Source organism: Budorcas taxicolor, chromosome 16 (assembly GCF_023091745.1).
Source record: "Budorcas taxicolor isolate Tak-1 chromosome 16, Takin1.1, whole genome shotgun sequence".
Taxonomy (NCBI): domain Eukaryota; kingdom Metazoa; phylum Chordata; class Mammalia; order Artiodactyla; family Bovidae; genus Budorcas; species Budorcas taxicolor.
This window is the reverse complement of record NC_068925.1, coordinates 38,142,931-38,166,753: the sequence shown is the minus strand read 5'-3', so window position 1 is coordinate 38,166,753 and position 23,823 is coordinate 38,142,931. Positions and strand designations below refer to the sequence as shown.

The window sequence follows — 23,823 nt, the reverse complement described above, 5'->3', positions numbered from 1 at the left end:
AAAAGAGAGTCTAGAGTGTAAAAATAAGAATAGGAGGAAGGCAAGGCAAGTCTTAGGAAAAAAAATAGTGAACGCATCCACTGCAGTTGCAGTGTGCCAGGTATTGTTTTGAGCACTTCAAGTGTAAATCCATTTAACTGTCCAAACAATTCCATGTGGTGATGATGACTGGTGACTGTTATCCTTATTTGTTAGTATAGTTGAGGGAACTGAATCACAGGAGGAAAATACCTCCTCAGGTCACACAGATTGTTGGTGATGGAGCCAGGCAGTCTGGCTCTGAACCCTTCCATCACGCTCCTCAAAGATCCCTGTGCTTTCCTATCTCTCAACATCCCTTGTTCCCCTGCTTCCATTCCTCCATCACTGCCTCCTTTACTAGGCTTTCTATTTCTACCATGTGTTAATCCTTTCCTCTTCATTCCAAACTCCTAAGTTCAAATGCAGCTCCAAGGTCCTTAAATCATCTTTATCTTTGGATTTCCAGATTTTTCCATTTTATTCCACTTTCAATCAGTCCATGAGATGCTACTTACAAGCTGTAATAATCATGTGAAGTGAGGTGAAGTCGCTCAGTCATGTCCAATTCTTTGCGACCCCATGAACTGTAGCCTACCAGGTTCCACCATCCATGGGATTTTCCAGGCAAGAGTACTGGAGTGGGTTGCCATTTCCTTCTCCCAGGAATCTTCCTGACCCAAGGATCGAACCTGGGTTTCCCAAACTGCAGGCAGACTCTTTACCATCTGAGCTACCAGGGAAGCCCCATGTAGTATAATAATAATATACTACATAATAATCATGTAGTGAATGAAAAGTAATACCCACTACTGCACAACTGAATTCTGAAGGGATAAACTGGAGTTATGGTTTTCTGACTTGACACTAAATGCTTGATACTTGGTTTTACTGTCTGATGGCATATCTGAAAGTAATAATAGCCTATATTCATTGAGTGCCAACTGTGGGCTAGTTATTATTTCAAACACTCCACATATCAACTCATTTAATCACATAACAACTCTGTAAAGTAAGTTCTAGTACCATTCTATTTCACAGTTAAAAAAAAAAAAAGAGGCATAGAGAGTTTAAGCATTTTTGCCTAGAGGACAGCCACACATGGAGCAAAGAGGGGTCTCAGGCAGTTGACTCAAAAAGCCCAAGTCTTAACCACTCTGCTACAGAGTCTTTTACTTGCCCAACACTAACCATTTTGATATTTTTTTTTTCTAATTTAAGAAGCAGAAGTTCCCTTCTAATAATGACCCATGTCTGTTTTATATCTTACTCCAAAACTCTAACAATCCCTCCAGATGCCAGAAAACCCTCAGTGGCTTTCCCTTTTCCACCTAATTTTTTTTTCTTTTTTTTTTTTTGGGTAACTATTTTCACTCAGAAAGCTGCTGGAATAGAAAACATTTACTGAGATTTTACAGTAACTGGAAAATTTACATTAATGATTAAGACCAAGTGTGTTTTCTGATATATGACCTTAAATTGGATAACTTATCACAGGTCATATCAAGGAAACCTGACCACTGGGGAACGTGGGTATGATTCCTGCACTAGCCACCCTGGAATGTCCAGGAGTGATTCACACTTACCCCCGTCTGTCTTCAGACCACCTCCCATGGAAGTCTGTACCCTCCTCCCTCCCCCTTCCTCAGTGACTGTTATTTCTAAGTTGCCAACATTGCTCCCATATTATCAACATTCTAACTTCGTGGGAAGGGCTGTGGTGACTTTCAGGAAAGTGAATAGGAAGTGCTTTTCTAAACAGCCTGACGGCTGAGGGGTGGCAGCGAGATTATAAGAAGTCGGGGCTGGACAGACAGCAGAAAGCCAGCCGTGTCACAAGAGAGATGGTAAGTTCATTTCTTTTTGCTACGGGAAGTAGTTGGGTGGAAGAGGTTTGGGGTTGAGGCAGGCAGATAAGGATTCCTAAAATGTGGAATAGCAGTAGTTATGGATTTTTACATTGAGTAGCCCCATGGAGTTTGTAAGAATTTCAAAACCTGCTGCCCACTTTGACACTCCCAGCATCCTTTTGAGTTGCTATGTCCACGTTACAAATGAAGCTGCTATGCCTTACAGAGAGGCTAGGTGTTTGACCTAAGGTGCACTGTTGGACTGGATGTGGTCTGGATCTGAGTTTCTGTCCTCTTGCTCCACAGCTACTGTATTTCCTAGCAGGGCTTATAGGCACGCTCTTGGAGCAAATCCTGGTTAACCCTCAACTCTTCTCCAGGATTGCTCCTCTGTCTGGGTTGAAGGCAAGGCTGAGTAAGTGCCCTGGTATAAGACTAGAGTCAAATGGTTTCTCATCCCAGCTCTCCCATTTCTTTTTCTGTACCCTAGGAGTCTGCTAGGACTGATGTGGACTAGCCACACAGTTTCTGTTTCTGCCACAACTCTCAGTCTTGCTAGTGACTCAGTTTTCTCATCTGTAAAATGGACAGAATAATAGTACTTTACTTTGTAGCATCACTGTGGGAATTAAATAAGCTGAAAAACAAGTAGGTCTGAGCCTGGCACATAGTTATGGGTTAGCAGATGTTACATATTATTGTTATGAGAAAGAGAAGATCTCGGGATTTTGTAGGATCTGAAATCCAGGAAAGATCCAAGGAAAAGGGCATTCTTAACTCATAAAATAAGACACAAACACATAGTTTTACCCTTGACTTATGAGGTGTATCTCATATAGTCCTAGGGTCTAAAATCCTTTAGTCTGTGGCTAGAGGGGAAGCAGACTGTCCCTGTTTTTGAGCCCCTTTCTATGGAATACCAGAAGAAAGTAGTGCTTATATTCACTTCACCCCCATTGCTTTGCTTTACTATAGAACAATTTTCAAACACTTTAGTGAGGATTTTCCAGGTTGGGTTGAACAGCGATAAGAGGATGACGAAAAGAAGAGGAAGGAGTTTGAGTCTGTTCTGAGTGTGAACTCCAGTGATGTAAGAATGTAGATTTCTTTTATCTCCTTATCTCTTGCATATTTTTCCTGAATTGGTCAACTTAAACAAATGAACAGTTATTTCTTTCTTCCATCTATTCTCCCTGGGATCCTCCTTTTAGAGGAATGTTAAATCATGGAGTTCTTTGAGATTCTGAAGAAAGGTGCAAATCCTTTCCCAGATGATATGCCAGACAGCCACATAAACATTGAGTTTTATGGATAACTGCAGGGGGTCCCCAAACTTCCATGTCTAAGAACCCCATCCTTTCACCTCCTGTGTTTTAAGCTCAGAAGTTTCTCCATTGGCTTCTTGGAACTAGGCTGGGACTCTGCAATGAAGTGCTAACAACTCCAGCCCTGGAATCATTTTAAACATTCCAGAGACAAGACCTCTTTCTTTGCCCTGGAGCACATTTGTCTCTTGGGATTCGGGAACACCAAACTCTGCATGTAAATTCAACTTCAAGTTCAGAATGGCTTCAATTAACCCTAGGACGTGAGGAAACATATTAAGGTTTATCTGCTGGTGCGTTTTCAACCAGATGGAACTCAGAATGTGGGAGCTCTAAATGGGGAACTTACAGTTAAATTATGCCAGCGTTAAAGTATCAGTAGGCTAAAGAGGAGGTCTGGGTTCACTTTCATCTATGCCTTTTAACCATTTTAGGTCTGTTAACTCTAGTTCTTACTCTTCCTTTCATTGCCTGTTTTTCAAAACATAAATAAATGGTTCACATTCTCCTGGGCTGGCTGCTAGGTCTTAGAAAGTTCAGCTTCAGAATTTTGTAAATGGAAACTTATTAATCAAACCCCCAAACATCAAAGTGACTTACTACTCAACAGGCAGCCCTGGGAAAAGACCCTAGACCTGACCCTAGAGGGTAGCATATGGTGTTTCATAAATAGCACTTATTACATTGTCTTCTAAGTAATTCATTTCTCTGATTGAAAAGCAAAATAGAAATTTTATAAAGTCAAATATACAAAATGAATCCTTTATATTTTAGAGATATAGTTCAGTGATGGTCCAGATGACTTAAAATCTTTTAATTATGCTACTTTATTTTTAATATTAATATTTCACCCTATATAATGGTGATCAGGAGTCTGATTTAAATATATACATATGCTTTGATTCTTAGTTTTGATGTCCTGGGTTCCTTCCTGTCTTTATTTCTATTGGTTATTTGGCTTTTAGATCTCTTTGTTTCACTGTTTCATTTTCTGCCTTTAGGCTAGGACCACTAAAAGCTATGCTATATTCCCACCACCACCCAGAAACTTAAGGGAAATTATATGATCAGCTGTACTACCTAGAAAATCTCTACTCTGCCACCAAGAACTTTCATAACTCTACTTCCTCAAAGACTCTCATATCTTCCTACCGCTTTTGCATTCCTATTGACCCTCTTTAATTTTCTTTCCTTCCCATAGGAAATTTCTAAGACAAAACAAACTGATTTTGTAGATAATACCCAACATTTGCAAATATTCATTGGGTGCCCCACCATGTACCTAGCAGTATGCTAGAAATACAGGTAAATAAATGTTGAAGAGAAATAATTTGTTTAAAATCACCTGTAGACTTGCTGGAGAAGGGAAATCCCATGGAAATCCTGGGAAATCCCAGGGACAGAGGAGCCTGGTGGGCTGAAGTCCATGGGGTCATAAAGAGTCAAACATGACTCAGAGACTGAGCACGGACTTATTACATTTTCAATTTGAAAGTCTACAGATTATTACCACAAATTTTTCCAAAGAGAGAGAGAGAAACACCGTCTACTCAGGATGCTTCTCTGTTCAAAAGCCTGGCAGTTGGATCCCTTCTGCAACCAGTATTTCTGACTCACACGATTTGGCTATGAACCAACTCCTTTTCAGCTAACCCCCCAGGACTTCCCAATTTTCAGCAGCAATCGGACCACATCACTCCCGCTCTTAAAACCTGCTTGCTGCCCCACTTGACTTGCACTTAGAACAAAAATTTCATCTCCTTGTTTTGGTTGCCAAAGCCCAGAGTGATCTGTCCTCAGCACCATCTCATCCTTTGCTTCCCCGTGTTCATTCCATTTCAGCTGCTCTGCTTTCTTCCTGTCCTTTGAACACTCCACACTTTCCTTCCACTTTAAAGCCTCTGTATTAGCATTTCCTTCTATCTTTAATGCTCTTCCTCCTGTTTCTCTCTGCTTTCTTCTGGTCATTCTGCTCTCAGTCTAAATGTCACCTTTTTAGAGAGGTCTTCCCTGACCTCCCTCCTGTCTAATATCACTACCCCGTCATTCTATCACATAACCTGGCTTTAATTCTCTAACTACCCCTTTTCACTATCTTCTGTTTTTATGTTAACTTGTTCAGCACTGTTGTATATGTATTCGTGTTTGCTTCATTGTCTGTCTTCCATAGAATGTACATTTCATGAGGACAGGAACTGTATCTTTTTAATCATTTTAATACCATTGCCTGGAACAGTACCCGACACATTGTAGGCACTTAATAAATCGATAGTTATTGAAAAAAGTAGTGGGAAAGAACACAGACAATACAAGAACATGCCTATCTTGGTGTGGGAGGAAGAGGTTAGTATGGGGAAGGCTCCTTTAAGGAGGAGATTCCTGGTCTACTAGAGCTAGGCACCCACAGAGGAAGAGGGTGCTCTGGGCATAAAAAGAACATAGGGAACATACAGTGTATTCTGAAAAGTACAAGATGTCTTGTTATAAATGCATGGTAGAATTGTGGTGGAGGAGAGGGGTAATTGAGGAGTAATGGCAGGAGATGAGACTAGACAAATAAGAAGAAGCCTCATCTTGAAGAGCCTCGAAGTGTCCTCTTAAGAATTTGTTCAGGGAATAGAAACATCTGATGGACTTTAAGTAGTGAAGCAATATGATCAGATTTTGTGTTAGGAATATCATTCTGATGGCCTTCGAGATAAAGAACTGGAGATGGGTAAACTTGAGGAGAAGAGATCAAGGGGAAGATGATTTCTCTGGTCCGGGAAAGAAGTGATAAAGTCTGAATTAGTGCAGCAGCAGTAAAGTGGAAATCTGGAGAATGGCCAGGTATCTCACCAGAAGGTAAAGTCCATCGGGTTTGATGGCAGACTGATGTGAAGGGATCCTTGGTCTTCCTTCCCCAGTCTTACTTGATGGAGGACTTGAGGGTCTCTGTGGGCAAGTAGGCTGTGGGGCTTGGGTCAGGGATACTGTTAATAATAAGAACATGCATACTTTATATGAGCCCTCTTTAGTGCGGGAGCCTTTCAAAGGGACACACCCACTCCAGAAAGTTAACATGGAATTTGCTGTCTCCTCTCCCTCTTCTAAGAGCTGCTGCTATCTGATGCTTCTCCAGGCTTTCTCGAGACACACCAGCTATCATAGGTCCTGAATTCCCTACCTCTCCTCCACTGGCCACTGTCCCAACACACTTCCTTGAGCTGGCCCCAAAGCCACCCACATGGAGTTCAGTGAGTGAGTCCTGCTCCTCTGTTCTCTCACATGGGACGTGAGCCATCATGCCCTTGTTTCTCTAACACTCCAAGAGAATGAGACAAAGTGCCTAGAACATATTTTTTGTACAGCCTTCTCATACTCTATCTAACCACACTTTTTTTTTTTAATTGAAGGAGGACTTCTTTACAATATTGGTTTGATTTCTGCCCTATATCAATATGAATTAGCCAATAGGTGTACATATGTCCCCTCTCTCTTGAACCTCCCTCCCACCTCCCATACAATACACTTTTAAATTTGATACAATCACTGCTGTAACCCTATTGTACTTAATTCTAATTATCACCTTTTCCCAACATTTTTCCATTCAGCATGCTTCCACTTTACTTTCAGTCATTCCCCTGCTATTCTTTCACTTATTCGTTCATTTATTCATCTGTAACATATTTTTAATATCATTTTATTTATTTATTTATGGTTGTGCTGGGTCTTCATTGTTGTGCAGGTTTTTCTCGAGTTGCAGAGAGCAGGTGAGGGAGAGGGGGCTACTCTTTGCTGCAGTGCACAGGTTCTCATTGTGGTGACTCATCTTGTTGCGATTCCCAGGCTCAAGACCACAGGCTCGATAATTGCAGCACACAGGTTTAGTTGCTTCTTGGCATGCGGGATCTTCCTAGTTCAATCCCTGCATTGGCAGGCAGATTCTTTACCACTGAGCCACCAGGGGAGCCCTCTGTAACACATTTATTAAGCAGTAAGCATCTGTTCTCTACTATGGCTGGGGTTCAGATATAAGTCATAGCCCTTGTCCTAAGATGGCTCTGCCAGCTGCTCCCTCCAGCTGAGTGCAAATAGGTTTCTTCTGCATTTGGATTGCAGACTTCATGCTCAGGAGGAAAGTCAGGGGTGGAGAGGCTGATGGAGAGCCACTGACATGCAGATGACCATAAGGAGGCCTCAGGAAAGCAAAAGACTGATGAGAAGAGGGTCCTGGAGACAGGAACCCAGGGTAATCTCTGTCTCTGTAAGTGAAGGCAGAGTTGACGTGGATTCAGGAGAAGACTGAGAACAATCACTTAAGATGTCAGAATAGAAGCAAGAGAAGAATCAGGGAAGCATTTTAAGCAAAAGGAAGTAGTGATATTTATTGCTACAGAATGGTCAAGGAAGAAAATGATGGAAAGACTCCATTGGGTTTGGTCATTGGGATGTCAGTGGTAAAGTCAGCAGGAGCAGTTTTGGAGGGGACTAAGAGTTGAGGAAGAAAGAGGAGGCAAGGAAATTAATAAAACTGAAATGTAGAGGAAGGAGAAGAATCAGACAGGACCTAAGCAGAAGACAGGGGGTCTAGGGAGAGACCCTGAAGGTTCTGCCTCTAAAGTGCAAGGCTGTGGTCTACAACATAGGCAGGAGAACAGAATCACCTTTCTGCGGTACCTTTCCTGCCAACTTAGTCAGCCACCCGGCATGCTGGCAGACATGGGATCACTACTGGCATCTAAAAGCTCTATGCAAAGGTTGAGGGGAAAGAAACACTTCCTGCTCCTTCTACTTTGTCTCTGCCTCTCTCTTCACCCCACACTCACTTTTAATTCTTTGGAAAGTAAAATTAAAGACAAGCACAGTGGAAAGCAGCTTTCATGAAGGTTTACACAGGCACAGGATGTTATTCCAGTAACCCGGTCTCAGACTCCTTCCCAGCGACTTCCGGTTTGATGTAGGCTGCCAAAGAATATTAAAATAAAAATGAACAGAGCACACGGCTGCTTCTCCTCAGGAGGTATTTCCTGGTGTTTCAGCACTTGTTTAGTCACAGACACCAAGACAGAGCTCTTAACTCTTCACCATCCTCGATCTAGTGCTGCCTTGTCGTAAAGGTGACAATGAAAGTAGGGACAAATGTGAGAAAGCTTCTTCACCCCAAGGCAGTTTCAGAGGAAAATGATTGCTCAAAGGAGGGCTTTTAAGCATCATTCATCTTCTACACCCACACACCAAATGCTTGTCACTTGCCAATGAGTCAAGGAGCCGTCTTACAGATATCACAGAGATTATTCTGAAATTGTCTGAAAAATTGCAAGTGTGCAATTTTTAAAAAAGAATCCTGATTATGGCTTTTATCAGACTTTCAAAAGAGTTCATGAGTTCTGTGAGAATAAGAATCACTGTGCTTTATACATATAAAAAGGATAACCAACAAAGATCTATTGTATAGCGCAGGGAACTCTACTCAGTACTCCGTAATGACCTATATGGGAAAAGAATCTGAAAAAGAAGGGATATATGTATATCCATAACTGAATCACTTTGCTGTACACTTGAAACTAACACAATATTATAAATCAACTATATTCCAAGATAAAATAAAAATTAAATTTAGGAGAAAAAAAAAAAAAGAATCACTGTGTTAAGCCAACATACATTCCAGGGAGCAAGCATCGGCAGGTCATCTGAACTCACTGAGTCTCAGTGGTAGGCAGTGACGATAGTCCCAGACCTGCTATAGAAGGCTGGAGAAATCCTTAATTGACTTGGTAGTCATCCTTACAGTCTCCTGCCGCTCTTATAGAATGAGAGGTGATTCTTGGTATAATCCTGATTTTAGAACACAGAAAAGGACAGTCAGATTGAAGCGGGAGACACACAATGACTTGCATTTTCCTTTCTCAGGTGATGTGTCTTAATCAGAAGCAATTGCCAGTCCTCTAAAATCTTAAAAAGTTTAAAACCAGCACACACTCTCTTTCTCTCTCTCTGTCTCTATTTTGCTAAACCAAACCATATTGAAAGTTTATACAAACAACTTAAGACATAAAATGGTTCTGCTGGGACAGTGGGTGGACTTGGAAATGGAGATGGGGGTAGGAGCCTCACTGGCTCACTGTTCCAACACTCTTCCTTGAGCTGGCCCCAAAGCCAGAGAAACCTGTAGAAATACTCTCTACAGGAAGAAAACCACTTTCTCGGGGCACAGGAAGAGCAGCCACTAGATGATAAACACTACAACCCTCTGGTCTACCTGGGAGAAAGCCAGCAGATTCAAAGGCAAATACTGAATCTCATTAGCTACGTTACTGCACTCTTCACCAGCAATACTTTTGTTTCTGTACTTGCCCCCCATCAAAATCCTGGAAAATTATATAACCTCTTGAACCCTTCTAAGTGGAGAGCTAAATTTTTAATCATAAGTTTTAAAATAAAAGATGGAATTTCCAGTGAATTCTAAAAATTGGCCTTTCACAATAAATGTTACATCATTTCCTAGAGTTTATCCAATGGAATAAAATACCACAGTGATCTGATAACACTTATCACTTCAAAAAAACACGAACTAGTTCCTAATAATAGGGAAGTTAATATTTTTTTCTTTTTTGTTGTCTCTTCTTTAATATCTATTTCTATTTCATTTCCTGTACAGAATTTTAACCTAATACATTTTAAGCTTATTTGATTGATAATTATGTCATATATTTTTATATAAATAAAAATATAATTAAGTTGAAATGTAAAAGATTCAATTTTATGAAATCATAAATCTCTATGTGTTAAATGTTTTCCTTTTTGATCGAGTTAGCATGACAATTACTTTAAGTACACAATTTAAAAATAGCATAAACATACTGCAAGTTTTAATAAGTAACTTAAACTTCCATATTTAAAATGGTATTGAAGACACATCTCTACATAAGGAGAGGGGCTTTTTCCCTATCCATGTAACCTTGTGTGAATATTATTTATTGATATAATCAAACAAGTTCACCTCAATTCTATTCCTATATTTCATTTTGTAAGGACTTTATTAAACATTAAGGACCTTTATTCATTTGAATAAGTAAATGGAAGCTTCTTATAATGATGTTTCTCAATTCTTTGAACTCCTTCCAAGTTTCATGTCCCAATCAAGTTAATGAAAAGAGAAAAATGGAAGACTCCTTGACATGAAAAGGATTTGTTTCACTATCATTTGAAGCATTCAAGTTGTCAGATCTACATCAATACTTTGGATGGTTTCTGTTTGGCATACCGGATGTTTTTTACATACAGAGACCAGGCCTAATGATTAGTAAGAGTCAGGTTACAAAAGGTGTGATTTCTTTTGTAAAATGGAAGTAGATACATTTGTAGGCAGATTGGTTTTAGGGAAGTGTACATGTTGAACATAAAGTTGGGAATCTGAACAGAGATTTACTTAAATTCTCCCTGCTATGTACCCCTTGGGAAGCCAGGCTCATTCTGGTTTGAAGATTGCTGCTATAGCATCTGGCATGACACTTAATGGGTACTGAATTGAAAGTGGTGTAACAATAACTGGTGATACAATATAACCCACAGAGACCTCTATGGGATTAAGTTCCTACTAAGGGAATTATCGCCATACTTCCTATGCAAAGAAACAGCACCGTAAATCATAACATTATGATACTGTCAACGTCTGATAATAGGTCCTGCAGTGGCCAGTTGATTAGCATTCTAGTAAGAACACAAAGCATGCCTGCTTATCAAAGCCAGTATTCAGAAACTCTAGATAGAAAAGTGCCAGGCTTCTTATACAAAGATAACTCCACTGTCTGGAAGATTTGCACTGATTTGTGTTACATGCTCCACACTGTCTGGTCTGGCTGGAGTCAACAGTACATATACACTGTGTGCACGCGCGCACACACACACACACATACGCTACCACCGCAACCACCACTTACCCCATAGACCCTACATCATCCATCTCTGGAGCCTGACTGTGGCAGTTGAGAATTTCTATCTAGGAAGGGTTTCAGTTAGCAGTCTGGCTGGGAGAGCAGCATAGCTTCAGTAGAAAACAAATACATGATTTTTATGTTGGTGGTTTTGCTAGGATGGCTCTGGATGAGCACGGATGTGGCAACCAGGCTCGGGCATGTCACATATTCCATCATCTACAACAGCAACTCAGGGTGGGTTTGAAAACCTGGAGATTTTGAAAAGCAAAAAAGTAGAGTGGCAAAAGTTCTTGTTTCAAAGTTAGGCTCTGCTTCTGTCATTTTCCATGTGTTGCTTTCAACACTACCAACCTTCAGTATTCTCATGTGTAACAGGAGGGTGCTGGGTGAGCATCTCCAGAACTTATTTGTCTAAAAACACTTTCAGTTCAGTTCAGTCAGTCAGCTGTGCCCGACTCTTTGCGACCCCATGAATCATAGCACGGCAGGCTTCCCTGTCCATCACCAACTCCCAGAGCTCACCCAAACTCATGCCCATCGAGTCGGTGATGCCATCCAGCCATCTCATCCTTTGTCGTCCCCTCCTCCTCCTGCCCTCAATCTTTTCCAGCATCAGGGTCTTTTTCAGTGAGTCAGTTCTTTGCATCAAGTGGCCAAAGTATTGGGGTTTCAGCTTCAGCATCAGTCCTTCCAATGAATATTCAGGACTGATTTCCTTTAGGATGGACTGGTTGGATCTCCTTGCAGTCCACAGGACTCTCAAGAGTCTTCTCCAACACCATAGTTCAAAAGCATCAATTCTTTGGTGCTCAGCTTTCTTTATGATCCAACTCTCACATCCATACATGACTACTGGAAAAACCATAGCTTTGGCTAGGTGGACCTTTGCTGATAAAGTAATGTCTCTGCTTGTTAATATGCTGTCTAGGTTGGTCATAGCTTTTCTTCCAAGGAGCAGGCTCTTTTTAATTTCATAGCTTCAGTCACCAGCTACAGTGATTTTGGAGCCCAGAAAAATAAAGTCTGACACTGTTTCTACTGTTTCCCCATCTGTTTCCCATGAAGTGATGGGTCCAGATGCCATGATCTTCGTTTTCTGAATGTTGAGTTTTAAACCAACTTTTTCACTCTCCTCTTTCACTTTCATCAAGAGGCTCTTTAGTTCTTCTTTGCTTTCTGCCATAAAGGTGGTGTCATTTGCATATGTGAGGTTATTGATATTTCCCCCAGCAATCTTGATTCCAGCCTGTGCTTCATCCAGCCTGGCATTTTGTGTGATGTACTCTATATATAAGTTAAATAAGCAGGGTGACAATATGCAGGCTTGACATTCCCCTTTTCCGATGCGGAACCAGTCTGTTGTCCCATGTCCAGTTCTAACTGTTGCTTCTTGACCTGCATACCGATTCTCAGGAGGCAGGTCAGGTGGTCTGGTATTCCCATCTTTTAAGAATTTTCCACAGTTTGTTGTGATCCACACAGTCAAAAACACTTTAAACATGTTAATAGATTTGATGAAATCCCAACATAAGGGAGGTTATGAGAAGTCATCCTTGCTATAGATTCAAGGTGAATAAGTTTATTATTCATTTATTAATAAAAATTATATATGTCTACATACATGCATTAAGCACTGAATAATATTATAGACATATATTAAAACAGTAAAGGAAGAAAACATAGATCAATAATACAGAATAGATGGCATAGTGCAGCATGATTAATTGATGTTCTGTGCATCAGAGCACAGGCCAGACAGCTGTGTGGATCAGGGAGGTTTTGTGAGACTTCCTATTATTCTTGAGTATGGCATACCAGTTTTTAAAGGGAGATTATTGCATAATAATAATGATAGCATTTTTAACATAATACTACAAAATACATCATAAAAGAAAATACTAGTGGCAACAAGTTGTTACTCAATAAATATTTGTTGAATCAATGAGAAATTAAGTCTGTCCTGAGCCTTGATGCAATCTTCAACTAGGGGAGGACTTAAGCAGAGCAGCGAGAAATAAAAATTGAGCAGAAGGCTTGAGCCGCCCACTAATGGAAACAGACAGGTCACTCAAGACCATCCTTGTTAAGTAGAAGTGGTTGGCCACATTGATCGCACATGGACACTAAAAGGAAGTTTTCTTGTTTCAGGCCAGCTGCCCCAAAGCCATATGGAGCTGGAGATTTCAGAGAGTGGTCTTCAGATCTGTCCAACTCCTTTGCTTCAGTATCCTGATCTTCGGTAAACTTTATGCTCGCCTTTCACCTGGTCCTCAGAGAGTAGGGTAACTTCTCCAAATGGGCAAAGTTAAGGATGGTAGCCAGTTGTGAGGCATGGGAAAACTGTCCAAGCCCAGATTCCTGGATGGGGGAAATGCACCCAACAAACACCACCATATTGGTAGAAAAGGCTTCAGGGAGAACATACAAAAATACACCTATGGCCAATTTATGCACTAGAGTCAATAGACACAGGCCTGCATTACTTTTAGAGAGCCACAAAAATGCTGTAATTTCTTTAGAAATAATTTTCTTCTAGGCCAAAGTAAATGTTTTCATGTGCAATACTAATATGTTCATCTTCAAACCAATGCAGTTATAAAAGTTTTAATTTTATTACTGAGGAAGGGGATTCTGAAGGCAAAATTCTGTGCAAGTCAGAATCTAGCCCTGGTGATATCAGAATAAAGTCTTATAGCAAAACAATGCCATAGAGGTGCCTGTGAGGGAAGGCAAACAGAACCGACTCTCATGTGGGCAGCTGAGGAGAGGGTTGATTAGGAGCAAGCCCTCATAAACAGGAAAAAGAGCCATTTCCAGGCCTGATTGCTTACCCTGTGCACCTCTTCACTTGGGAACTGGCCTCTTCTGGTGGGGGTGAGCTCCCACTGGCTAGGTTAACACTACTTTGTGTCCTAACCCTCCTTATACTTTGGAAGGGCACATTCTTTATTTCATTTGATTTCATAAACATTTCTTTTAAAGGCCTGTTTTAAGCACTATTTTAACAAGTGAGTAAGCAGAGATGGAGGAAGTAGAGTAATTTATCAAAGGGAAACAGCCCAGCGTAGTAGGATGAGTGTAAAATTGCAACCCAGGAGATACCATGAGCCTCTGCCACAAACCTGGTGTTTTTACTCAAGAAGTATGCAGGGAATGCCTGATTAGTGCCAAGCTCTTTGCTTGGTGTTAAGAATCCAGAGGTAAAAAGAGATGCCTATTAGGATTCACAATCTAGCAGATGTGGCCCATGTCATACAAACAGATGTTACAACACCTGGCAGTAAGGGAGGTGCAAATAGAGACAGGGTGCCTGAAAGAAGGAACACCAAGCCCCCCGGAGGAGTCATGGAAAGTAGGTGGAGGAAAAGTTTACCCAGCCTCAGCAGAAAAGGGGAGCCAGAGGAGAAGGAAGAGCATGTGCAAAGGCATGGAAGCGGGTGACTTCTGTTTTTGCTAAAGAAAAGTAAATATGGTGGGTGATGAGGCTGGACTAGCAGGTAGGCTCCAGATCATAAAGCATCTTATTTCCCACGTGAAGAGGTAGTACCTGTAGATATGAGGCAGCCATCAAGACATTTGACATGTCATTTAAATGGCACCCCACTCCAGTACTCTTGCCTGGAAAATCCCATGGATGGAGGAGTCTGGTAGGCTACAGTCCATGGGGTCGCAAAGAGTTGGACATGACTGAGTGACTTCACTTTCACTTTAATTTGGGCTTGGGCAAAGTATTTAACATCTCCTCCATTTCTAAAAGGAGGTTAGAAGGCCCCTAAGATCCCTTTCAATGCCGGTACTTTGTGATTCCAAATCTTTAATATTAATACCAAAGATCCTCAGGAGAGGACACTTTCTTATTCTTTTTTTAAAATTTATTTTCAATTGGAGGATAGTTGCTTTACAATGTTGTATTGGTTTCTGGCATTCAACAATGTGAACCAGCCATAAATATACATATATCCTCTCCCACCTTGAACCTCCTTCCCACCCCTCCCCTCCCACGCCTCTACATCGTCACAGAGTACTGAGCTGAACGCCCTGTGCTATACAGAAACTTCACTAGCAATCTATTTTATACATACAAATGAATATGTTTCAATGCTACTCTCTCAATTCGTCCCACCTTCTCCTTCCTCCACTGTGTCCACAAGTCTGCTGCTGCTGCTGCTAAGTCGCTTCAGTCGTGTCCGACTCTGTGCGACCCCGTAGGCGGCAGCCCACCAGGCTCCCCCGTCCCTGGGATTCTCCAGGCAAGAACACTGCAGTGGGTTGCCATTTCCTTCTCCAATGCATGAAAGTGAAAAGTGAAAGAGAAGTCGCTCGGTCTTGTCCGACTCCTAGCAACCCCATGGACTGCAGCCTACCAGGCTCCTCCGTCCATGGGATTTTCCAGGCAAGAGTACTGGAGTGGGTTGCCATTACCTTCTCCATCTAGAAGAGCACATTTTCTTATTCTGACTTAAAGTGTATCAACGCTTTTAACTAAAAGGTGGAAACCATTCTTTTTCCTAAAAACAACTAGATTAGACATAAAAGGATCATGCTTTTGATATTTCTCGTCTAGTCAGACTCATCTGACTATACAGAAGTACGCTTATGCTCACAACCTTTTTCTCATTAGGGACACTAACTTGATCCTCACTCTCCTTTACTTAGAGCTAATGACCCAGAAAGAAGTATCAGCATGGACCTACCACTACAGCGATAAACCATATTCATGGAATTATTCCCGGGCATTCTGCCAGAAGTACTACACGGATTTAGTGGCCATCCAGAATAAAAATGAGATTGCTTATCTCAATGAGACCATACCTTACTACAACTCTTACTACTGGATTGGTATTCGAAAGATCGACAATAAATGGACCTGGGTGGGAACCAAGAAGACTCTCACTGAGGAGGCTGAGAACTGGGCTGACAACGAGCCTAATAACAAGAAGAACAACCAGGACTGTGTGGAGATCTACATCAAGAGTCCGTCAGCCCCCGGCAAGTGGAATGATGAGCCCTGCGGGAAAAGAAAGCGAGCGCTCTGCTATAGAGGTAGGGGCTTCTTGACTCTAAAATCTACCTGTTTAAAAAAAAAATACCTTCCCTGGTTCATTAATATAGCCCCCAAGTCAATAACATTGAGTCTGAAAGTCAGGGACTTGGGAACAAAGAGTGAACTGTCAGTCAAGCAGCATTATTGAGCATCTTGAAGACTATAAGAACAGAATTAGACAGAACTGGCCTTTTGAAGCCAGAAGGAAATTTTAATATCATTCGGTCCACCCTTATAGTTTATAATGGCCAAAGTAGATGCTCAGGAAGTTTTGGTCTCCTAAAATTTATGCCCAGAGCTTTTCAGTATCACTGGGCCCTAGAATAAGAGACTGTATAGTTTGAGAATTTGGCCTTGTCTCCAGGAGATACAGTTGGAACTAATACCTACAGATCATCAGTATGTTCCAAGCATTATTATTCGTTTATGTCATTAGTCCATTTAGTATTTGCTGTGTTTCTTCCTCATGAAAACCTCACCAATCAGCTCCAGATACAACTCTGCTTTAGCCGATGAGGGAAAGGCTCAGAGCTATTCAGGAATCTGCCCAAGGTTCTAAGTTCCTTGATGTTGAGGGGGAGGTGTTTAGTCACTAAGTCATGTCTGACTCTTGCGACCCCATGGACTGTAGCCTGCCAGGCTCCTCTGTCCATGGGATTCTCTAGGCAAGAACACTGGAGTGGGTTGCCATTTCCTTCTCCAGGGGATCTTTCTGACCCAGGAATTGAACTTGGGTCTCCTGAACTGCAGGCAGAGTCTTTACCAACTGAGCTATGAGGGAAGTCCCCTTGATGATGGAGCCAGTTTCAAATTCACATTGACTCCAAGGTGGTATTTTTAGCCACATATGAAACCATACCCTTGGCTTGACATTCTTGGGAGACAATTTGAGAACATAACCAAGGATGACGATGCTTTACAGATTCCTTCCAACAACAGCATATCTCCGGGTCTTTTTGACTTTGGTAGGAGGTGAGAGGTGAGGAAGGTAAGAGGTAACTGAAGGTGAGATCCTGTGAATATATTTGATCCTCTACTGTCCAGGTTCCAGAGTGAGCAGACATGTGTGAAAGCTTGGTCTTCCGGTAGTCACACACTTCATGCCAGAACTGACTCCATCTCTCTGATGGAGTGACTTCCCATCCCCTGCCCTGGATAGCACAGGAACACTACAGCCCGGGAGAGTATGGGTTGCCCTGGGCAAGAGAGTACTGAGTACTCTGAAGCTTCTTCCTCAATGATCTACCAGACGCACCCTCTGCTGTGTATGTTCTAAATTATGTTAGATTATAAACACCTCCCCTCAGAAGCCCTCAGCAGTAATGGAACAGAACACAGAGTATAGAGTATTCCCTGTGCTTTCTCCCTTTCCTCGCACAGCTTTCTAGCCAAGGGGAAACACATCCATATATGCATTGTCATGTAGACAGATCTCATTTTATAAGTAACTTATTTATTATTATATTAGCAAAGAAAACAATGACCTGTTTTTTATAGGCCAAGATGGACATTACCAGAATGCTAGCTCATCCTACTGATCTCCTAGCCAGCTCCCTACTTTTCCTGGGCTTTAGCTCCCTAAACCCACTCTGGTCAGACTGTCTTGGCTGCCACGAGGATGTTGCAGTATGCCACTGCTTCCCCTCCCTATTCGAACTTCAGCATCCATATCTGCAAGACAGTCTTCCTCAAAAACACTTGCAAAAAGTTACAAGTAAGAACAGAGGTTGAACATTACTGGCATGAATGATACGGAACAATGCCACTGTCTAGCCTGCGACGATGGCAGATGTCACTAATTGATACCATTTCACCTGAACACAGGTGGCCTCCATCTCTACTAACACAATACTCTAGGCAGCCACTATCACTGATATTTTTCCATCCAAGAAGTAAAGCATGGAGGGAACCATCAGTTCTCCCTGGGAGATAGATGAGAAATAGATACATATGCTACCCTGCAACAGGAGAACTAAGTTGAGTAATTCCCTGAATGATTTGCTAGACCTCAGAACAAGGTGTCAAAAAAAAAAAAAAAAAAAGAATGATTCATTGAATGGCCATTATGTTCTTTCCTGGAGGTCCAAGAAGTATATAAGTTACTAACGTGCCTGGAAACCCTGACATGGAGTAGAATACAGAACCTGGCTGTTCTTCCATTCCTAGAGTTCTGAGAGCCTGAGGAAGCTACAGTCAGAACAAAACTTTTATGTTTCAAGAGCATAGGGCAGGCAGGTGTCACTGTAGGGCACTGGTAGGTCAAGGTGAGTAGGAGGGAAAACACGGCCCAAACTTCTACCTAGGCGCTACTGCTGCATTCTGCATCTTCTCTCTCTGTCATTATTTTTTATTTGGCTGAATGCTGTCTTAAATGTGGGATGCAGAATCTTTTAGCTAGGGCATGAGGGATCTAGCTCTCTGACTAGGGATCAAAGCCAGGCCCCTTGCACTGCAAGCACAGAGTCTTAAACCACTGATCCACCAGGGAAGTCCCTTCTGCATCTTCTCATTACTTGAAATGCTTCCCAGTGGTTCAGTGCAGCTTCATCAAACTCACTGGCTGCCATGGGAACTTACTGCTGTAGAACCTTGCACAGCTTAGAGAGCTACAGTGTCTGAGAGTTGAGAGGGAACATAGAGATCAAACAGCACAACCCACTGTGTGACATATGTATTTCCTCTTGTGATAGACCCCAGTGTGGACAAGTGTGTGGCCAGGCTTAGGAAACACTACCAGAAAACAGCCTAGCCACAGACTTGTTCCCAGCTGTGACCTCATCCACACAGACACTCAATGCTTTTGTAATATCATTTCTAATACGAACCCACCACAGGTGCACAGCGCCTATGCCCTCAAAGAGTCTCTTGCAGGAAGGAAACTCTGTCCTTCTCCATTCTGTCGTCCGAGTGGCACAGACTTAGGGAGGAGGGCCTGGCAGGCCAGTCATGCTCTGCACCACCTAAATCTCATATATTCAGACCTATGACACAGCTCCCTATAAGGTCATTTGTCTTTGATCATGAGAAGGTCGTAAACATCCCATTCAACTCCTCTGCCGTGTGGTGCTGGGCATAGAATTAACGCAGGCAAAAAGTGGAAAGGCTTTGGCCCGAACTTCGGACAGGTTGGACTCAAATAACGAACTTGCTTGAGGTCACATAATAGTAGGGGGTGGGGCATGGGTTTTGATCATGTAAGTGTGACCCCTGCCACCCCTCATCCAGTTCCTAACCTCCATGCTGTGATATCTGTGATAGGAGCTTCCATAATAATACAACTTTATGAATGTGATTGGTTAAGAGCCACAACCTATTTTGTACCACACAGAGGAGCTTCTCTGTCTATCCATGTACTGGTAGCTCCATTTGTCCCTCTGTGTCCCCAAATGGCAACCCCTCTTTAGGCCACATTAAATACAGCCTAAAACAGACGTCAGGCAGTACTGATGAACCAGTAAGGGCAGGAATAGAGACGCAGACTTGTGGATACAGTGGGGGCATGGTGGTGGGGGGTGGGGGGACAAATTGAGAGAGTAGCACTGAAACATCCATTTCCATATGTAACATAGATAGCTGGTGGGAAGTTGCTGTACGACACAGGGAGCTCAGTCCGGTGCTCTATAACAACCTAGAGGGGTGGGATGCGGTGGGGTGGTGGGGCATGGGAGGGAGGCTCAGGAGGGACGGGACATATGTATACTTATGGCTCATTCACACTGCTGTATGGCAGAAACCAATGCAACATTGTAAAGCAACTATCCTCTAATCAAAAATTTAAAAAATAGAAGCCAAGCAATGCTCCAGCAGGCTCCTACGGCACGCTGCACAGGGAACAGGCTGGCTCTCCAGGGGAGGTTGTGGTTTTCTGTTGTCTGGCTAGCTCGAGGTTACCCAAGTTGGGGTAAGACTTGGAATAAGAAACCGGCTTTTCTTCGTACCTCCTAGGAATGCCTGTGATTCTGACCCTTCTGTATCCATGCAGCCTCCTGCCAGGACATGTCCTGCAGCAAGCAAGGAGAGTGCATTGAGACCATTGGGAACTACACCTGCTCCTGTTACCCTGGATACTATGGACCGGAGTGTGAATATGGTGAGCCCCTTATTTTGTTGATAGCAACGTGGTCCATGGTCTTGTGCTAGAGGTGATGCCAGGAAGTAAATTGTCATGTTGGAGGCTCTCCAGTGGGTACAGGCTGGTCCTAGGTCCTCTCTTCACCATCTGTCAGTCTGCCCCACTCAAACTGGCCAATCACACACCCGGGGTTAAACTACTTTATTTTTAGAGTGAACACGTCCTCCTAAAATTTCAAAATTTAAAAGGGAAAATGTAAGGGCAGTAAAACAAAGAGAACTCTTTCAGGCTAATTTTGTTTGCTGGGAATAAACACCAGTGAAAGTACGATCATTTCCCAGGATGCAACCCATACAAGAGCTTCCCAGGTGGCTCAGTGGTAAAGAGTCCACCTGCCAATGCAGGAGATGTGGGTTCAATCCCTGGGTCAGGAAGGAAATGGCAGCCCACTCCAGTATTCTTGCCTGGAAAATTCCATGAACAAAGGAGCCTGGCAGAATATAGTTCATGGGGTTGCAGAAGAGTTGAACATGACTGAGCGACTAAACAAACAAAACAAATCAATACAAAGGAACAAAGTAAAGATGAACAGGTTAGTTTAGAAGCCCAGGGAGATTGATTCAGATGGGTTATACAAACAGTCTCAGCTTTTAGCAAACCTGACATTGTCTTTCAGTATGCAAAGAAGGAAATCAATATTTTGTCCTTACAGTCAGAGAGTGTGGCGAATTTGACCTTCCTCAAAATGTGCACATGAACTGCAGCCACCCTCTTGGAAACTTCTCTTTCAACTCACAGTGCAGCTTCCACTGCCCTGAAGGGTACGCACTGAACGGACCTAGGGAGCTGGAGTGCTTGGCTTCTGGAATCTGGACGAATTCACCCCCACAGTGTGTAGGTATGTACACCCAATTCTTCTCCATCCTCACTGACAACTAGAATTTCAGAGGGGACAAGAGGCTTTCTCCATTTGAAAAACAAGAAGATCTACACTAAATGGGACACTGTGCTTATTACTATTGCCCATCAACCAGAGTCACACTAGTTTTAATTTTCATCTGAGGAGTGAAGGAGTTTAATTCTTGATTCTCATGCAAAAGCATTACAAAAAGGTCCCTCTCCCTTTGTTCATTGCAAAGTGAACAGATACAATAATGATTCAAGGGTTGGGTATTATTAATTTGAGAATTTCACCTTGCTTCTTTAAAAAGTAAACAGAGCAAGGATGTTTGGGTCTTTCCAAACAGCTACTGAAAGTACCATTTTACCAACCAAGTTCAGCACCTTGCCTAACACTTCGGGAAGATGTAGACAGCTATTGCTGGCTTCCTAGGTGGTGCTGTGGTTAAAGAACCCTCCTGCCAATGCAGAAGACAAAAAAGACACAACAGATTCGACCCCTGGGTTGGGAAGATCCATTGGCATAGGAAATGGCATCCTGCTCCAGTATTCTTGCCTGGAAAATTCCATGGACAGAGGAGCACCCATGGGGTCACAAAGAGTTGGACATGACTGAGTGCATGCACACAGACACACAGACACACAGACACACACACACACACAGAGCTGTTGCAGCATCCTAAGGTTTCCAAGGTGCTGGGCAGGACACCAGGCCTCACGCTATTGCTCTGTGGTTGTTTTTAGCTGTCCAGTGCCCGGCTCTGAAGTCTCCGGAGCAAGGAAGCATGAGCTGTTTCCATTCCACAAAAGCATTCCAGCACCAGTCCAGCTGCAGCTTCAGCTGCGAAGAGGGATTCACATTAGTTGGGCCAGAGGTAGTGCACTGCACAGCCTTGGGGGTGTGGACAGCCCCAGCTCCAGTGTGTAAAGGTGAGTTCCAAGAGGTTGGGTATGTATAATGTCCACTGCACCTGGTTCTTGCTGGGAGCACAGATGAAACCAGCCTGAATCACAACTTGACTCTCCTTTTACCTACCACTCAGCTGGACTGGGGCTTCCCTGGTGGCTCAGATAGTAAAGAATACACTTGCAGTGCAAGAGACCCAGGTTTGATCCCTGGGTTTGGAAGATCCCCTGGAGAAGGGAGAAGCTACCCACTCCAGTATTCCTGCCTAGAAAATTTCATGGATAGAGGAATCTGATGGGCTACAGTCCATGGCGTTGCAAAGAGTCAAGAGACTCAGTCATGTCAAGCAACATGACTGAGCGACTAACACATACACACACACACACACACACACACACACAGCTAGACTGGGTTCATCTGGGATAGGAAAGGAGTGTCAGGCTCTAGAAGAACAAGAGGCTGATTTTACTATTGACTGTAAACAAAATTTAGAAGTCCTCCTCTCCCCAAAACTCACTGCCCTCAAGTAATTTCAGAACGAGCTCATTCATAAATTTCACCTAAGATGGAATGGAGACATCTCCATCTGTAAGTAGATGCTAGAAGACCTACCAGGAGAGCTTTCTAGCAGTAAAGGGGTTAGAGGACATTTGACAAAGGAGTCTTGAAAGAAACTTTTCTTTTAAAGAGATTAAGGTCCTCCTGAAGCTTGGTTCTACAAGTCTGGACAAACATCATTAGGATCTCCTGACCCTTACAGATTCCTAGCTCCACTTAGATTTTCAGAGGTGGTTTCACCATTGCTCTCCCAGCTGTGAGCATGGTTCTTCTCCTTCCTCAGTTCCTTTCTCTATGGCCTTGGTGATTCTGGCCAGCTATGCAGTGTGAGTTCCTGGAAGCCCCTACCAAAGGAATCCTGGACTGTGTCCATCCCCTCATTTCCCTTGCAGTGGCTCTAGCTGCAAATTTGAATGCAAACCTTGCCATTGAGTGAGGGGCAAGGACAAACTGCTGCCTTGGCCCTGGCTGGGGGACCCCACCCTTGCCAGCCTTCAAGGGTAGGATTTTTTCATCAGCAGCCCCCAGTCCACTGGGAAGTATAAGTTCATGCTGTGTATTTAGGCAAGGAGTCATGACACAGTGAGGAGGATCAAGGGCTTTTAATATCAGTATGATCTTTTCCAGGCTCTGATCCTGAAATGGGTTGTTCAGCCCCCAGGAGGGATGGTTTTCTCCTCTGTAAAATGAGCTATGAATTGTAAGGGGCTTCTGTGAAATGAACTATGAATTTCAAGGAGCTTTAATAAGGATGAAGCATATAAAAAGTATACAATTAAATAGTATGTATAAAGTACCTTGAAGAGAGCCTTTGTTTCTGCCTCTTTTTTTCCCTGCCTGCCTCACGTGTCTAGAAGCTGTGGGTCAGTGTCCCTGCTATACTTCAGACAGAGTCAGAACACTGGCTATCAGGACACACAGACAGATTGCTCATCATAGTCCCTGGTGGCAGTCTTTAACAAAGGATCAGAGGAACACCGCACTGAAAGAGAGGCTATGATACAATCCAAGGCAGGTATCTAATACCACAAAACTGCGTTCTGTGCAACTGCCTTATACCTCACACCAATTGCATCTTATCAAGCAAAAATGAGGAATAGCATAGCGGGAAATTAAATACTGGATAAGTGAATTCCTGGAAGACCTGAATTATAAGCCCAGCTCTATTACTGTCTACTGTGAAACCTTAGGGATGTCACTTAAAATTTCTAAACCTCACTTTTAACCTGC

The 23,823-nt window shown here is 42.7% G+C and overlaps 1 protein-coding gene across 1 annotated transcript in view; it reads left to right on the top strand.

The window, feature by feature from the left end:
* The first annotated feature begins 1,736 nt into the window (after positions 1 to 1,736).
* SELP (selectin P) overlaps positions 1,737 to 23,823 on the top strand; it is a 46,421-nt gene continuing 24,334 nt past the window's right edge. The window contains exons 1-6 of the mRNA XM_052653927.1: positions 1,737 to 1,865; positions 13,261 to 13,351; positions 15,769 to 16,155; positions 20,139 to 20,246; positions 20,941 to 21,126; positions 21,873 to 22,058. Of these exons, the coding sequence (XP_052509887.1) occupies positions 1,863 to 1,865; positions 13,261 to 13,351; positions 15,769 to 16,155; positions 20,139 to 20,246; positions 20,941 to 21,126; positions 21,873 to 22,058 (961 nt within the window). The 5' untranslated portion in view covers positions 1,737 to 1,862. The remainder of the gene's footprint in view (positions 1,866 to 13,260; positions 13,352 to 15,768; positions 16,156 to 20,138; positions 20,247 to 20,940; positions 21,127 to 21,872; positions 22,059 to 23,823) is intronic.